General features: G+C 37.8%; 1 protein-coding gene across 1 annotated transcript; it reads right to left on the bottom strand.

Moving 5' to 3' along the window:
* Nucleotides 1-16,812: 16,812 nt before the first annotated feature.
* On the bottom strand, nt 16,813-17,235 carry LOC132643963 (secreted RxLR effector protein 78-like). Its single transcript, XM_060360495.1, has one exon. The coding sequence runs from the start codon at nt 17,233-17,235 to the stop codon at nt 16,813-16,815; it is 423 nt and encodes a 140-aa protein (XP_060216478.1).
* Nucleotides 17,236-19,613: the final 2,378 nt, after the last annotated feature.

Genomic DNA, 19,613 nt, shown 5'->3' with positions numbered 1-19,613 from the left:
GGTGAAACCCGAGTCAATTAAACCTTTTGAGGTATCTACTCCAGTTGGTGATCCCGTGATAGCTAGACAAGTGTACAAAAATTGTGTAATTGTGATATGCGACCGCCAGACTAAAGCTGATTTAGTTGAGATGGAAATGTTAGATTTCAATGTGATTATGGGTATGGATTGGTTGGCCTCATGTTATGATAATGTTGATTGCCGAATGAAAGTAGTTCGATTTTAATTTCCGGGAGAGCCCGTGCTTGAATGGAAGGGTAATACAGCATCTCCAAGAGGTAGGTTTATTTCCTACCTTAAGGCAAGAAAGATGATAGCAAAAGGCTATATTTATCACTTAGTCCGAGTTCATGAGACCGAAGCAATGTCGCCAACTTTCCAATCCGTTCTGGTAGTGAATGAATTTCCGGATGTATTTTCAGATGAACTTCCAGGCCTTCCTCCGGAAAGAGAGATTGATTTCGCTATTGATGTGTTGACGGGTACCAAGCCTATTTCTATTCCTCCTTACCAAATGGCTCTGGCAGAATTAAAAGAGTTAAAGGTACAGTTAAAATATTTGCTTGAGAAGGGGTTTATTAGACCCAGTTCATCACCGTGGGGAGCACCTGTTCTATTTGTAAGAAAGAAAGATGGCTCCCTACGAATATGCATCGATTATAGGCAGTTGAATAAGGTGACGATAAAGAACAAATATTCTCTTCCGAGAATTGATGATTTATTTGATCAACTACAGGGTGCCAAGTGGTTTTCCAAAATAGACTTGAGGTTAGGTTATCACCAAGTGAGAGTTAAAGAAGAAGATATTCCCAAAATAGCTTTTAGAACGAGATATGACCATTATGAATTCCGGGTGATGTCATTTGGGTTAACTAACGCTCCTGCAGTGTTCATGAATTTGATGAATAATGTATTCAGGCCTCTCTTGGATTCATTCGTAATAGTATTCATTGGCGATATTCTGGTATACTCTCGCACAGAATCAGAACATGCAGACCATTTACGTATTGTTGTAGGAATTCTTCGAACTCGAGAATTGTATGCAAAATTCTCAAAGTGCGAGTTTTGGCTGAATTCTGTGACATTTTTAGGTCATGTTATTTCAGATGATGGCATTCGAGTTGATACTCAGAAAATTGAAGCTGTGAAGACTTGGACAAGGCCGACGACGCCTACAGAAGTCCGTAGTTTTCTGGGATTGGCAGGGTACTATAAAAGGTTCGTAGAAGGACTTTCCTCTATTTCCGCCCTATTGACGAAGCTAACCCAGAAGTCAGCTAAATTTCAGTGGAATGATGCTTGTGGGCTTAGCTTTCAGGAATTGAAGGATATGTTAACTTCAGCTCTGGTCTTAACACTCCCAGAAGGGCCAGATGGTTATGTTGTATATTGTGATACTTCCGGTATTGGGCTAGGATGTGTGTTAATGCAGTACGGTAAAGTCATCGCTTATGCTTTGAGACAGCCGCGGAAACATGAAAAGAACTACCCAACTCATAATCTCGAATTGGCTGCAGTTATTCATGCATTAAAGATGTGGAGACACTACTTGTATGGTGTACATGTCGATATTTATACAGATCACAAGAGTCTTCAATACATTTTCAAACAGAAGGAGTTAAATCTACGGCAGAGGCGGTAGTTAGAATTATTGAAAGATTATGATGTGAGTATTTTATACCACCCCGGAAAGGCAAATGTAGTAGCTGATGCGCTTAGCCGCCGATCGATGGGCAGCCTATGTGAAGTTCCTCCGGAGAAGAAAGAATTAATTCATGAGCTCCACCAACTAGCTAATCTTGGAGTACGTTTAATTGATTCAGGTAGTGTAGGAATTTGTATTAATAATCCCACAGTTTTGTCCCTGAATATGGAAGTAAAAGAGCGTCAATATGAAGATTCTCAGTTGAGCCATTATATAGACACATTTCATGAAAAAGAGAAGTCTCCATTTGAAACTTGTATGGATGGAAATCTTAGATACCGAGGTAGGCTATGTGTTCCGAATGTTGCAGAATTACGTCATCGAATCCTCGAAGAAGCTCATTATTCTCGGTATTCTATTCACCCAGGTGCAACGAAGATGTACCATGATCTCAAGTTAATATATTGGTGGGATGGCATGAAGAAAGACATAGCAGAATTTGTAGCTCAATGTCCAAATTGCCAGCAAGTGAAAATCGAACATCAAAAGCCAAGAGGATTATTGCAGGAAATGGAAATCCTTACTTGGAAATGGGAAGTGATCGATATGGATTTTATTGCGGGATTACCTCGTTCCTGAAGCAAGTATGATTCTATATGGGTGATTGTGGATAGATTGACGAAAGCAACTCATTTTCTTCCTGTTAGAACTATATACTCAGCAGAAGATTATGCAAGGCTGTATCTCAAGGAGATTGTGCGACTCGATGGTATTTCGATATCCATTATCACAGACTGATAGGCAGACCGAACGTACCATTCAAACCTTGTAGGATATGCTAAGAGCATGTGTTCTAGATTTTGGTGGTAGTTGAGATGACCACGTACCTCTAATCGAGTTTACATATAACAATAGCTACCATTCCAGTATTTAAATGGCTCCGTATAAAGCTCTATATGGAAGGAAGTGCAGATCCCCAATTGGATGGTTTGACATAGGAGAAGTACAGCTAATAGGCCCTGAGTTAATTGAACAACCAGTAGAAAAAGTCAAGGTGATCCGAGATCGATTATTGACAGCCCAAAGTTGCCAAAAATCTTATGCGGACAACCGCCGGCGAGACTTAGAATTTCAAGTTGATGATTGAGTATTTTTAAAGGTGTTACCAATGAAAGGAGTGATGAGATTTGGTAAGAAAGGAAAGTTAAGTCCTCGTTACATTGGACCCTATAAAATTATCTGCAAGGTGGGTCAAGTAGCTTATGAATTGGACTTGCCTCTAGAACTTGAATTAGTCCATCTAGTTTTCCATGTCTCAATGCTCCGCAAGTGTGTTGGAGATACTACGTGGATTGTTCCAGTAGATGATGTTCAAGTGACAGAAAAGCTAGTCTATGAAGAAGTGCCCATTGCCATATTAGACAGGCAGGTACGGAGACTTCGAAATAAGGAATTAGCCTCAGTTAAAGTCTTATGGCGAAATAACAACCGAGAAAAAATAACTTGGGAAGCAGAAGAGAGTATGAAATCCAAATACCCGCACTTATTTCAGCCCCCATAAGAGATCCACGATGAAACATCGGGATTATGAGGTATGTATGTTTTCCTTTTATGCATATAGGTCGTGTGTGGCCAACTTATATTGCTATTGTATTATGGCCCTGTGAGGTAATGTTATTATGGGCTGTTGTGACAGGATGGTAGTGCCATATTATAGGGGAAACTCTGGCGAAATGTTCGTAGAATTCCTGAGTGCTTAACATTCGAGGACAAATGTTCCAAAAGGGGGGAAGAATGTTACACCCCGAAAAATTGCCCGTTGATGCACAGTGAATAGACTAACGAAAGGCACGAAGTATACGGTATTGCAATAAGTGAGAAATGACATTTGATGACCCTAATTGAGATTTGCAAAGACATTCGGAGTAAGAGGAGAAAGTTTTCCAAGAGAGGGCAAGGCATACGATGTGTATCGGAAATGATTTGCGAGTAATAAGTTAATGATGATTTAATAGTGTCTTGGAGAAGAATTATAACGTCCCTTAGATCGTTAATGAGGTGTTAAACAAGTATCAAGAAGGTTCCACAAGGATTGGAGATCAAACGAAGTGACGAGAACAAGATCAGAGAAAAGATGGGTTACACGGCCGATTATACGGTCCGTATAATGGTCCGCAGAATCGTCACAGTGAAGGTCCCTCACTGATGGGATTATACGGTCACTTATACGGACCGTATAATGGTCAATGAAGCAAGATGTTGAAGCGGCGATTTCACGGTCACTTATACGGACCGTATAAGTGTCCGTATATTTTCCCGACGGATCAGATTTTTAAGTTATTAAAAAGGGGACCAAGTTCATTATTTCATTTCAATTTTCACCCAACACTTCAAGAACTCTCTAGAACCCTCTCCACTCTTCATCCATAAGAACGCAAGAGAAATTTATGATCAACTTCATCAAACTAAGAAAACCAAGTGTAAGAAACTCATTTGAGATCATCCAAGTCAAGAAATTTCATTGGAGGTGAACTAGGGTTTTGGCTCAAGTGAAGTATTTCCACCCAAGGCTTATCCCTACGCCATCGAAGGTAAGTTTTATGATCTTTCCATATTATTTAAGGTATTGAGAGGTTGAAAGACTTGGATTGTAGAAGGAGATAGAAAATGGGTCATGAATGTGGGAATAGTGTCATTTTTGAGTAGTAGCTTGGATTGAGTCATGATTCTTGATATGTTATTATTATGATCACGTTATAAATGATATTAAGAACATGGGATAAAAATTGTATATGAGTGAACGTAATAGTGTACTATCACCATGATTATGGAGGAATTGAAGTGAAATTGTGAAATGTGGATAATGTAGATGAATGACGATTGTTGCTTATAATATTGTGAATGTTGTTATGGAGGTTTGAGAGTTTATATGTAATATGAGGAAAGTTGTATAAACAAAGGAAATGCTGCCCAATTTTCTCTAGCCTTAGTAAGCATGTTCTTATAATCGATTAGCTAATGTTAATACGAACTTTCTTGAAGGTAGAAACGCGATCATCGAAGGAGAATGATCAAACGATAGAATAGCTAAACGAAAGAGGTGTGTAAGGCTAATCCTTTCCTTCTAAGGCATGACTGCTATGACATGAATCTTCCTATTTTTCCGTGATCTTCCTAAGTAACGAAAATTATGAGTCCATGACTATAAAGAGCTACATACGCACATGATAAAGAAAAGAGATATGATACGAGCATGATAATGATGATGATGAGTTTAAGTATAGATAATCCTCGAGTAATATATGATGTCCATGAGGTTTATGATCCTAAGCACGGTTTCATTGATGCTTTTCCTTGTGTACACTCACCTTAAAATGTTAGTCCCCTCAAGGTGAGACATAATGATTATGATCACTCCATGTTGTAATCGGGGGTTCACGACCTTATGTCACCCCGACATCGCCATAGTTACCTTCAAGTTCTAATGTATGTTTTGATGATAAATGTATAATGATGCTAAGTTATGATAAGGTCATGATATGCCTATGAGATGTACAGTAATGTTCAGTCTATGATGTGCTCACGATGCTACAATTCCACCGTGCCTAAATGGCCGGACATGTCACCGCAAAAGCGGGCTGCTTGTGATTCCACCGTGCCCAAATGGCCGGACATGTCACCGCTAAAGCGGGCTGCTTATGATTTCACCGCGCCTAGAAGGATGGACATGATCACCACTAGTGGGTGACGTATGAGGTTTACCCGGACGCGGGTTAACGATGATATATATATATATATATATATATATATATATATGATATGATGATACATGTACTACGAATATATATGACATATGTATGAAATGCATCCACTCTTAAAAGTTAAGCTGGTTATATTTTCATCTTATGTCTTATGATTTCTCTGTTATGTTCATATCATCCATGCCTTACATACTCAGTACAATGTTCGTACTGACGTCTGTTTTCTTTGGACGCTGTGTTCATGCCCACAGGTAGGCAGGGAGGTGATCCAGACTCGTAGGAGCTACTAGCAGACTTTGAGAGCACCCCATTATTCCGGAGGTGCCATTGATTTATCCTTTTGTGTATATATATGTTTTGGGGATGACGGGGTCCTGTCCCGGCCATATGTCTAGTACTCTAGTAGAGGCTCGTAGATACGTATGTGTGGGTAGCATGGTCTCACGATGTCCCTATTGTATGTACATTATTTTGATAGCCGAAGGGTAATTATGTTTCCAAGTGAAGAATGGTTTTCCTATGATTTGAGTATAAGATTAATGAATGAACGCTTGATGAGTACGATAGGTAATGGTATGAGCGGTGCTCGGTGGTTAGCCCTGGGTACCCGTCATAGCCCCTAGTCGGGTCGTGACACAAACTAGGAGTGATCAACCTGTACCAACCATGAGCTTGAGGAGGAGTTGTCACGCCCCAAAACCCACCCTGGACGTAACAGGCATCCGATGCTATAAACAACACCGGAAGCACCTTATAAAATAATTAAACATCAAGTTCCTTTTTAATAATCTTTCCTTATTAAATTAAACAAAGTTATAAGTAATTGCATATATCAGGATCACAATTATGAAATAAAATCAGTGGAAGTCTAATATAAGTAAATAGTCATAAATGTGGCAAACACCCATTAAGTCGTACGAGACTTTGAAAATCTACCCACAATTCTAACAACTATCTATGGAGCTTCTAAGAGACACAACAATCATCTCAATTTGGGTCGCAGCCCGAAAATCTAGAATAATAAATGAAATAGGAAGTGTCCCACGAACAAGGATGTAGGCTCACCAAATCAACAGCAACAACAAGTTCTCCTAAGCGTCGAGAGTATCACGAACCTGCTCTTCTCCGTTACCTAACATACCATCAAAAAACAACAATGGTATGACTGAGTACTTTCATACTCAGTGAGTGCCTCGGGGACAACAAGTAATATAATAATACATAAAGAAATCAGTTCTAAAAAGATAGTATAAAAACAGTTATTCCACTTTGTGATTCTTAATATCATTTGTTAAATAGTTTACAAATCCATTTCAAAATCCCAGTTTCAATTATGCCTTAAATCAACCAGGCATGAATACCAGTTCCATAATAAAGATGGATATCACAATCACCCATATAGGCCAAACTCAATATCAACAACACTGCGCAATACACCGAAATATGGATTCACGATGGCTATTCTTCCTCCCGAATAGCAAGGAAATTAATACACCCCAGGTAGCGAACCCGGAAGTGGTCACTCTTCCCCCTGAATGGCAAGACAATTAATACACTAGGATCAATATCAACAACACTGCGCAATACACCAGAATATGGATTCACGGTGGCTACTCTTCCTCCGAAAATCAAGGCAATTAATACACCCCAGGTAGCGAACCCAGAAGTGGCCGCTCTTCCTCCCGAATGGCAAGACAATTAATACACTAGGATCCATAGTGGCTACTCTTCCTCCCGAATAGCAAGGCAAAACACAACAACCAGTTTTCGTAGCATAGAGGACAATTCATAATGCATTTATAAGGTAGCCACATCATCAATTGTCATTAAGGTTCATCATGCCATATCGAAAGAATAAGTCATTCCAATCAATGTTTTGAAAACACATAACTTCTTTATGAAAGATTTTCATGTCCCAATTCATCAATGAGAATGTCATTACCAACTCTTAACCATCATTATTAAGCATCTGTTATAGAGGAAAACATTCATAATATCTTTTAACTATATAGGGTTTGTTACAATCTAGGTTTAATGTGGATTTGTCCCCTCACACACATTAACCACCATTTATACATGAATTAGAGTTCAAGAAACATGAAAAATATTACTTTTCCTTTCATTCATTAAAGAATCTTGAATAAAATTTATACTTCCAATAATAGTTTCAAGAAGTGATTTTCATTCAAAATAAGTTTTCAAAAGAAAGACATACAAATCACCTTTATAGTCAGAAAATAATTTTTAAAAGAGACATACATCCCAAACCAGTTTTCAAAAGGGAGACATACCTTAATACGTTAAACAAAGTTTAACAATTTACTTTCGTAATGAAGAACACCCAAACCCTAGCTTGAATCACTTTGGGAAGAATTATGCTGCAAACCCTAGGTTTTGGTCACAAGAATCATGTTAAGAATCATGGGTTTGATGTTAGAATGGATTAGTAATGTTAAGGGAGTCCTTACCTTTGATTTGAAGACTTGGAGGAATGATTTTCGTCTTTAGGGTTTGGGAGAATGAAAAAAATGGGAACAAAATAAGATCATACCCATTTTAAACCAAAATTTCTGCCAGAAATGGAAGAAGTACGACCTAAAAGGACGTCCTGTACTTTAAAGGACGTCCCATACTTTCTGGGCGCACTTTGGGCGAAATTTCCAGCCTTTGCTCCCTTCAGTAAAACGGGCATAAATTTTTGTACATAACTTTTGTTGGACTGGGTGACCTACCATTGGAAAGCTATTTCAAAGATATACAACTTTCATCAAGGAAGGTTTTCCAAATTCGCAACACATTTTCTTGAAAATCGCCCAGAAGACAGACCTACGAAAACTTAGGCGAATTTAAGAACCCTTAATAACTTCAATTGTTGGTTTGGCTTCAAAACGACCATCTTCCACCCGAATGCATCAAGAATGGATTCATATAGATATAATATCATCTTAACACTATATTTTTACACATTCACACCTAGTTCAAGTTTACGGGGTGTTACATTATCTCCCTCTTAAGATCATTCGTCCTCGAATGAAAGTTATGGCCTAAGTTTTTCACTAAACCTCAAGTCTTAGAAATTTCGCTCGAGTTATTTTGTATAGAAAGGTATCACATCATAAGAATCTGTTAATACCATAAAATTAACATCATGGTTCTCACAAAGGACTCTCACAACTACAATGAAAGAAAAAAAAAACCTAAATGTAAAATAAGAGATTCACCTTTAGTCTACACTTTCCCTAGGATTCGATAACAAGAAGGTTCAGCACATAAATGCTTTGACTAGGAAGCTCTCAATATATCAATCTAGAAAATATAATCCGACAAGGAGGCTAATTTAACAACACGTGAGACAAGCCTAACTTACCTTATATCAAAGCCAAGAATAACAAATTAACGCCTAAATCAACTCCCTCATCTTCTTAAATCATTTTTCCACAAGAGGTTGTTTTCGAGTTTCAAGACTAAATATAGTTCTTCCACTAAACATCAAAATGGCACAGATATTTTAACCCAATAAGAATATAACCTCAATATACGATAATTCTTAATTCACTACAAGAGACCCTCAATTGTTCCCTTCACCCTAGCCTCCAGTACTTGAAACATATCACATCTTACTTATTCCTTTCAGTCTAACAAGATTTCGACAGAGTTTTCCCTACAACAAGGACTACTTTTGTTTCTATACCTGTTTCAATTTATCAACAACCAAACCCTACAACAACTATATTTACCAAATACCTACAATACAATTTCTGTGACTATGTACCATCCCTCAAATTACACATCACAACATGTGCACTCCATAATACCATTCTCCACTGGATTAACATATGCAACACGGATTAAGGTCATCTCTATAAGCACGAGTAACAAACGCATCAGAAAGATCCTAAAAGAAGTTCAAGCTCTATCGCATAATCTGGAATCAAGAAGAATGAGAAACACCTAAATTGTCCTAGTAGTCACCCATCCATACAGGTGGCCAGTCTGCATGAAGAGGAGTCCACTAGACACAGCTCCAAAGACAAATGCTAGGACATTTCTAAACTTAGGCTCTGATACCAAACTTGTCACGCCCCAAAACCCACCCTGGACGTAATAGGCATCCGATGCTATAAACAACACCGGAAGCACCTTATAAAATAATTAAACATCAAGTTCCTTTTTAATAATCTTTCCTTATTAAATTAAACAAAGTTATAAGTAATTGCATATATCAGAATCACAATTATGAAATAAAATCAGTTGAAGTCTAATATAAGTAAATAGTCATAAATGTGGCAAACACCCATTAAGTCGTACGATACTTTGAAAATCTACCCACAATTCTGACAACTATCTATGGAGCTTCTAAGAGACACAACAATCATCTCACTTCGGGTCGCAGCCCGAAAATCTAGAATAATAAATGAAATAGGAAGTGTCCCACGAACAAGGATGTAGGCTAACCAAATCAACAGCAGTAGCAAGTTCTCCTAAGCATCGAGAGTATCACGAACCTGCTCTTCTCTGTTACCTAACATACCATAAAAAACAACAATGGTATGCCTGAGTACTTTCATAATCAGTGAGTGCCTCGGGGACAACAAGTAATGTAATAGTACATAAAGAAATCAATTCTGAAAAGATAGTATAAAAACAGTTATTCCACTTTGTGATTCTTAATATCATTTGTTAAATAGTTTACAAAGCCATTTCAAAATCCCAGTTTCAATTATGCCTTAAATCAATCAGGCATGAATACCAGTTCCATAATAAAGATGGATATCACAATCGCCCATATAGGCCAAACTCAATATCAACAACACTGCGCAATACACCGGAATATGAATTCACGATGGCTACTCTTCCTCCCGAATAGCAAGGAAATTAATACTCCCCAGGTAGCGAACCCGGAAGTGGCCACTCTCCCCCCGAATGGCAAGACAATTAATACACTAGGATCAATATCAACAACACTGCGCAATACACCAGAATATGGATTCACGGTGGCTACTCTTCCTCCGAAGAGAAAGGCAATTAATACACCCCAGGTAGCGAACCCAGAAGTGGCCACTCTTCCTCCCGAATGGCAAGACAATTAATACACTAGGATCCATAGTGGCTACTCTTCCTCCCGAATAGCAAGGCAAAACACAACAACCAGTTTTCGTAGCATAGAGGCCAATTCATAATGCATTTATAAGGTAGCCATATCATCAATTGTCGTTAAGATTCATCATGCCATATCGAAAGAATAAGTCATTCCAATCAATGTTTTGAAAACGCATAACTTCTTTATGAAAGATTTTCATGTCCCAATTCATCAATGAGAATGCCATTACCAACTCTTAACCATCATTATTAAGCATCTGTTATAGAGGAAAACATTCATAATATCTTTTAACTATATAGGCTTTGTTACAATCTAGGTTTAATGTGGATTTGTCCCCTCACACACATTAACCACCATTTAGACATGAATTAGAGTTCAAGAAACATGAAAAATATTACTTTTCCTTTCATTCATTAAAGAATCTTGAATAAAATTTATACTTCCAATAATAGTTTCAAGAAGTGATTTTCATTCAAAATAAGTTTTCAAAAGAAAGACATACAAATCACCTTTATAGTCAGAAAATAATTTTAAAAAGAGACATACATCCCAAACCAGTTTTCAAAAGGGAGACATACCTTAATATTTTAAACAAAGTTTAACAATTCACTTTCGTAATGAAGAACACCCAAACCCTAGCTTGAATCACTTTGGGAAGAATTATGCTGCAAACCCTAGGTTTTAGTCACAAGAATCATGTTAAGAATCATGGGTTTGATGTTAGAATGGATTAGTAATGGTAAGGGAGTCCTTACCTTTGATTTGAAGACTTGGAGGAATGATTTTCGTCCTTAGGGTTTGGGAGAATGAAAATAAATGGGAACAAAATAAGACCATACCCATTTTAAACCAAATTTTCTGCCAGAAACGGAAGAAGTACAGCCTAAAATGACGTCCCGTACTTTCTGGGCGTACTTTGGGCGAAATTTCCAGTTTTTGCTCCCTTCAGTAAAACGGACATAACTTTTTGTACATAACTTTTCTTGGGCTGGGAGACCTACCATTAGAAAGATATTTCAAAGATATACAACTTTAATCAAGGAAGGGTTTCCAAATTCGCAACACATTTTCATGAAAATCGCCCAGAAGACAGACCTACGAAAACTTAGGCGAATTTAAGAGCCCTTAAGAACTTCAATTTTTAATTTGACTTCAAAACGACCATCTTCCACCCGAATTCATCAAGAATGAATTCATATAGATATAATATCATCTTAACACAAGATATTTACACATTCACACCTAGTTCAAGTTTATGGGGTGTTACAGGAGTGTTGATGTATAGCATAGTAAACAAGCTACCATGGTTAGTTAGTTAAGTGTAACTACTCTAGTTAGTTAAGTTGTTAGAGTTAGTTCCTTCATGTGATGTGTAGATTAAATGAGTGATGTATATATACTTGTATGATGAACATAATACACACACTTGATCCATTAGTCAATACACAATATGTAATATTTCTCTCTCTATAACCGTTTCTCTCTTCTTTCTCATTTCCCTCTCTTTTCTTCCTTCTTCTTCAAGCTTCATTCTTATTAATTCTGTTAGCTTCAAATCTCCATTAATGGAGTTATTAGATAGTAATGACTAATTGAGTAATCTGGGTAGTTATCTGTTATATATATATGTAATAACTAGTTAGAGATTGCCCATGCATAGTACGGAGCCAACATAACAAATATTAAACATTAGAGTATAGTTAAAAAAAAAAAAAACAGGTTATTTGCACTGTATATTTTATAGGTTGTTAGTTAAATTTTGATTTTCGTCAGCCTAGTGATCTAAATGCTTGTCCTTTCAAATGCGCTTGAAAAACTCTTATGTTAGGAATTAGGTTGAAATGCTCACTTAAGATCGTTTAAAACCGCAAAAGTATCACAAATTTGTCAGTCAGAACAATTATATTACCTATAAACAAAAATTCAGAAGGAATTTTCATAAAATAATTCAATAATATGGCATAATGGCATTCATAGGTGTGATCATATGAGAAGTTTTAGCAGGTGTTTAAATTGTTGAGGGCCAAAAATATTAAAGTGCTACTTCTATGCATTTGCATTGCATATTGTACTTGCTAATATACCATAGTTCTTCTCCCCTAGAGAACCTTTTTACGTTTTCTATTATACATGTGATATCCATTTTGAAATTATTTGATTATTTAGTTTGCACCGCATAAAATATTTTCTACCAAAATTTTCGCATTTTGATGATTCAATCTCGAAATCTTTTGTTAAGGATGAAGAAATTATTTCATTCCTTGATTTAATACCACAATCCAAATTCTGATTCTTAATATTTTAACTTTTGTTATATATGTTGCCTTCTTATTCTCATTTTTTAGCATAATGCGTAATTGGTTAAACCTTGTAGTAACAGAAGTAAAAGGGAAATAGCTAATAAGTAGTCTTGATTTAATTATTTTGGAGTAACCAATGATATAACCCGCATATTCCTTGCGTTTCTGATTATACATGTGAAGTATTTTTTTTATTTGATATAATAGTTATGCAAATACAATAGATCAGCAATCATATACACTGGAAGCAAAGAGTAAACCAAATGAGATAAAATTGAAACAACAATGAACTTTGAAAAGCTACAAATGCAACCAGTGCACAGGTTTGAAGTTAGAATTCAAATGGGGCCCACCGTAGTTAGAATTCAAGTGGGGCCCACCGTCCAGAAGGGTTAGTTAAAGGATGATTTGGTCAAGACAACAAAGATTTTATACAGGAGCTACAGTAATCAACTTTTTTAACCAATAGAGCTGCTTCATTTCGTAACAATTACAGACATACCCTCGCGGGCCCATATTACAATAGGTAGGATTTATTTGACATTTTAGCAAAGATTAGTGGTGTTGTTGTCATTAAAATTCCATGTCCAAGTTGTTAAGCGTACAATGCAAGAAAATTAATGCACCTTATATTACCTGAAATGACCAAAACATCCTGAAATTAAAATCAAAGACTCTAAGCAGCCATGTTAACGGGAAGCTCCTGAAACTCTCCCTTATATATTAGTAGTACAAAAGTAATAATATAAGTATTATTTATTAATAATATTTAAACAAATAAAAAAGAAAAATTTCTAATTTGAATATTGAATGTGTCGTTTTCTTTCTGGTAAACGTTGCTTCTTTTCAAAAATAAATGAAGCATCTGTAGAGTTACTAAAAAAGGTGTGCCTATAAAAAGTCATTTTTGACAGAAGCCAATAGAGCTACGAGAAAAAAAAATCTTTGTGTTTCGTTTCCAACTTAACATATTCGGTCATCTCTTCTTAATTTTCTTTCTTTAAATCCTTCATCCTTTGGGTTGAGTTTTTGTGGTTGGAGAAATTAAAGAGTGCAACTTTGAATTCTAGAGTAGGCATTATATCCTGGGGAAAGACTTCCTTTTAACCTGTCACGCTCCAAAACCTACCCTAGATGTGACTGGTATCCGATGTCATGAACAACATCGGAAGAACCTTATAGATCAATAACCATCAAGTCCATTTTTAATAATCTTTCATTAATAGTTTAAGAGATGTTATAAATAACAATTAAAGAGCATGGTCATAGTTTATGAAATAAAAATCAGAGGAAGTCTTATTCATCATGTAAATTAAAATGTGGCAACATGCCTCCATAAAACATAAGAGACATCCAATATGCTACCCACAAGTTTATAACTATCTATGGAGCTTCTAGGAAAATAAACTAACCCAGGACCCAGCCTGAAACTGCTAAGAAGTAATAATTGACTCAATGAAAACCCACGAACAAATGTTTGGGCTCACTAACAGTCTGGAAAGCAGCAAGTACTTCTAATTCGCGAGATCTGTCAGTACCTGCTCTTCTTCGTTACCTAACATACCATAAAAAATAACAATGGTATGCCTAAGTACTGGGTACACAGTGAGTGTCTCGGGACAATAAGTAATATAACAAAATATTACAATAATGATTAGTGAAAACAATTCCAATAGAATAATTTGAAATCAAAGACACGATCAATCGTACAGCCCAAAATCATCAATAGAAAACCATTAAGACAAGTATGTATCTTTTCCGATTCAGTATACCATTTATTACCAGTTGAGTCTTTCCAATTCGAGACAAATACCATCAATAAGCCACTCACAGACGAACAAGTTCATTATCACCAATAAGCCACTAACAGGCAACAAAGATACGAAGCAAGCCACTCACAGGCATCCAAAATACGAAACAAGTCACTCAAAGGCAACCAAAGTAACACATGCCAATACAGGCCCAAATCCGTATAACGAAGGGATGAACATTTAAGGTTCCATAAACTAGCTTAGAAGCACCACCTCGGGGTCGTCACCCTCGAAGGCCATCCTTCCTCCCGAATAGCTACGCAAACACCACACTGGGGTTATGAACCCTCGATGACCACTCTTCCTCCTGAATGGCTAGGCTAATACCACACTGGGGTTATGAACCCTTGATGACCACTCTTCCTCCCGAATGGCTTGGCAACCCCACTAGAATCCATAGTGACTACCATTCCTCTCGAGTAGCTAGGCCAATCGCAACCAATAGAGAATCATAGAAAAGTAGTCAAATCACAATCATAGGATAGAAGCCGAATCTCAAATGATGGCATGGAAGCCAAGTCACAAGTCATATCATGATAGTCACATTATTCATTAAGGATTATGTTCAACCTCCCATTATAGGGGTACATCAAGTCATTTCAGTTTTAGAAATCGGATTCACCTCTTTAAACAAGTTTCAAGTTCAACACCATTCATTATAGAACATTCACATGAGATAGTCAAGCACTTCAATTATCAAGTTTGAACACCCCTTATGGGGTAATTCGAGTTCGAATACCAAAGCTTTATATCTAACTTTTTTTTTTGGTAAATAAAGGAATTTTATTTATACCAAAGTGAATCATTACAAAGCAAAACCAGGGCTGACCACCTGATATCTCTAATCAAATTAGACTATGCTAGCTTTTACATGTAGCCTAACTACAAACTAGTGCCAAAATTCTGAATTTTCGAAGCAAAATTTGAACGCAATCAGCCAAGCAGTGACAGTCAGCAGCAATTTGCATAGTCTTCAAGGCATGACATTAAGTGAGGCCAGTTGATCTTGCCATTTCTGATAGAGACTACCCTGAATGTGGATATGTATAGCAATTTCTCTGCACAATTTATCACTCTTGTACCTCCCAAGTTAGAATCTGATCCCATTCCTCTCCCTCCAAATAACATTAATCACACAAGCAAAGACAGTACTCACTATCTCCCCTCTGCCAGTTCTTCTTTTAGCCCATTTGGATACCCAATCAAATTCCTCATGCCAATCTCCAACAAGTCTTTAAAATCCTAGCCATAGTGAGAGTCTATGCCATAGTGCACTTGTAATAGAGCAAGAGAAAAACAAGTGGTCGAAGGTCTCAACCGGTGCACTGCAGAAGACACAACTTTCGGATACTTGAATTCCGAATTTCTGTAACCTCTCAACTGTTAGCAACCTTTTTTGTACTGCCGGCTATAAGGTGAATTTATGTCTAGGGTGTATTCAGGGTAACAGAGTTAGACACTTCCAAGGAGCTCTTGGAAGCATAGGAAGCAAGGACAGATACACACTTTTGATATAGAACTTACAACCCTTGACTATAGTGGCCATTCTAGAGTGTAGATTGCCTTGTAGATGTGGATTTCGGATAAATAGCTCCCTGGTTTCTTTGATCTTTCTTATCACCCAAGTTGCATTAGCAGGTATGCTAAAATGCACTATTGTTTCTTGCTTTAGGTAGTAGCTATGCACCCATTTTACCCAGAGGTAGTCCTTTTTTTAACTAATTTTCCACAACTGCTTACTCACTGCTGCTTTGTTCCATAACCCAATGTTCATGATATTGAGCCCCCCAGCTGCTTGAGGGGTACAGGTTTTAGCCCAAGACACTAGTGCCTTCCTTGTGATTTCTGCAGTACCAGACCAAAGAAAGGATCTACATACAGCCTTCACTAACTTCAGGACTCTTTTGGTGAGCACAAAGATTTGGCCCCAGTAGGTCTGTATACCAAATAACACTGATTTAATCAGCTGGAGTCTACCAGCATAGGACAACATCTTAGCAGACCAACACCTTACCATATCTATTATTTTTTCCACTAAGGGAAGGCACTGTGCTATCGACAGTTTCTTGGATGACAAGGGCACACCTAAATATTTGAAGGGAAGGGTTCCTTCATTGTATCCCAGGGTATTCAGAATCTGCTGTTTTACTTCAGGCTTTGCACCAGACATGTATATAGAGCTTTTGTCTGCATTTTATTGGAGCCTAGATACTACAGAGAACCTCCTAAAAGCATCTTGGATCAGTTGGACAGGTGGAAGTTCAGCCTTATAGCATAGAAGCAGGTCATCCGCAAAACAGATATGAGTTACCCCTAAGCTTTTACACCTTGGATGAAATTTGAAGGCCCTATTAGTGATCATTAAACTCAGTTCCCTTTGCAAGTATTCCATTGCTACCACAAATAGATAGGGTGACATTGGATCACCCTGTCTAATACCTCTTTTGCCAGGGAAAGGTTTAGCCAAGCCTCCATTTATGACCAAGGAGTAGGAAACTGTAGATATACACTCCATAGTCCATTTAATAAACTTGTAGGGGAAGCCAAGCTCAGCCATCATACTTTGCAGAAAGCACCATTCTATGGAATCATATGCTTTTCTCAAATCCACCTTCATAACACATCTAGGGGATAATCCTTTTCTTGAGTACCATTTGAATAGTTCATGACTAAATAGGATATTATCAATGATGCTCCTACCCTCCACAAAGGCAGATTGATAAGGACTGATAATTGTCCCTATAACAGTCTTGATCCTATTGGTCAGCACTTTAGTTACTATTTGTAGAAGGTAGTACAACAGGCAATAGGTCTACAGTCTTTGACATAGGTTGGGTTTGTAACTTTTGGGACAAGGGTGATAGCAGTACCACTAAAAGCTTTGAGCATTTTACTATAGTGGAAGAACTCTGTCACAGCTCCCAACACATCCTCTTTCACTATTTCCCAGTTCTTGGTAAAGAATTCAATGGGGTATCCATCAACACCAGGGGATTTTTCATATGGCATACCTTTAATAGCATTCAAAATTTCAGTATCTGTAACCCCTTTAACTAGTTCACATTTCTGAGAGTAAGACAGACATGGTCCTCTCCTTATAGTGTCAAAATTTGGAACAGGCATTTCTTCAGCACTAGACTCCATCAATTTAGTGAAGAAGGAGACAAACTCATTCTCAACTTCCTCAGGATCAGTAATCTTAGAGCCCCTTTCATCATATATAGAGGTGATAAGGTTTCTACTTGCCCTTATTTTGCATTGAGCATGAAAAAACTTAGAATTAGCATCCCCACTTTTGATCCAGGTGGCCCTAGATTTCTGTCTCCAGGATAACTCCTCTATAGTGCTCCATTTTGTAATTTTCTCTAGTAATTCTTTCTCCCTCTCTATCAAATACTGATTTGTTGGTTGATTGTTCAAAGAGGATTGAATAACCTCCAGTGTCTGTCTAGCATTTAGTAGTCTCTGACTATAAGAGGCCATATAAGTATTCAGCACTCTCAGTTGCTCCTTCAAGTTTTTCAATTTCCTCCACAGTATATACATCTTTGTCCCATCAACTCTATGTGCCCAAGTTGATCTCAATATCTCAGTAAAGTTAGGATGCATCATGACTGTGGCAAACAGTTTAAATGGCTTAGGTTTGGTATGCAGTTGAGGATGATAGTGTATTAGAATAGGTGAATGATCTGACATCCCGGGGTTAAGAAAGTCAGCATCCACATGTCCATACAACTGTAACCATTGAAAGTTGCCTAATGCCCAGTCAATTTTAGAGTACACTCGGCAGACAGTTTGTTGTTTATTGTAGAAGGTAAAATGCCAACCTGTAGATTTTAAAGGGGTAAGCTGTAAAGTATCCACACAATTCCTGAAATCATGTGTTTCAGCAGCTAATATAGGGGCACCAAGCCTATCCTCAGTTGTCAACATGGTATTAAAGTCACCACTAAGAAACCATGCTCCTTGCACCTGAGTACCTAATTGTACCAGCTCAACCCATAGATGCACTCTCTGTTGGACCTCATTCTTTGCGTAAACCACAGTAAGGAAAGTAGAAAAGGTAGGTCCTTCCATTTTGCAATGAATAAATTGCTCAGCCACTGAGATTACCTGCACTTGAACACTTGTCTTCCAAATTAGCCAAATTCTACCATTGTTTGCCATGGGATAGTTACAAACATGACCCCATCCTATAGCCACCTTATTCAAGATTCCTGCAACCTTTGGTTCTTTGACTCTAGTCTCTAGACACCCAAATATATCACTCTTATCTTTCTGTTTGAGGGGCTGGTTTAAACCCCTCACATTCCATGTGGAGATGATCAAGGGAGGTGAACAACCCCAAGAGCAGTGGTATCCAGCTGAGAAGAGCATCCATGAGCTCTATGCTCTTCAAGCACCTCAAATGAATTACTGGTCGCAACAGCAGGATGCTGCATATCACTGGAAGTTCCAGGCCTTAGTGGTTCCATTTGAGTGTTCACTTCTTTTTCTATTTCTTGTGGGGGGGTCATTTGGAGTAGGAGCTGGGTGTAATGGTTGATCACCCCCCTCCTGTTCATCTTTTTTTAGTTCCCAAGTTTGAACTGGCACTCTGTTCCTTCTATTCCTTCTCCTTCTCCTCCTTCCAGGTCTCTCTTGAAATTCATTTTCCACTGGGTTTTGGACATTGTTCCAGCAGTTTTCCTCTAGGTGAGCATACTTCATGCAGCTTGCACATAACTTAGGCTTCCAGTCATAGTCAACAACTTGATGAAGAGGACCTTGTGGTGTTTGCAATTCAATGGATTCCCTGAGTGGTTGAGAGACATCCACATCTACCAATATCCTAGCATAGGCTATTTTCTCCATATTGGCAGTAAATGTGTCTGCATATCTAGGCCTTCCAATAGCACTTGCCACTTTACTCAATGCTTCAATGGACCAGTAGCCTACAGGGAGCCCAGGAAATACTACCCATAGAGGTATGGTAGTGAGGCAATCCGGATCAAA

This window comes from Lycium barbarum, chromosome 6, assembly GCF_019175385.1.
Source record: "Lycium barbarum isolate Lr01 chromosome 6, ASM1917538v2, whole genome shotgun sequence".
Lineage (NCBI taxonomy): Eukaryota > Viridiplantae > Streptophyta > Magnoliopsida > Solanales > Solanaceae > Lycium > Lycium barbarum.
The sequence above is the reverse complement of the archived record's forward strand: the minus strand, read 5'-3'. Positions and strand labels throughout refer to the sequence as shown.

Excerpts from the sequence above, each read along its gene's own strand:
- LOC132643963 (XM_060360495.1), bottom strand. The coding sequence starts at position 17,235 with ATGAAGGTGGATTTGAGAAAAGCATATGATTCCATAGAATGGTGCTTT.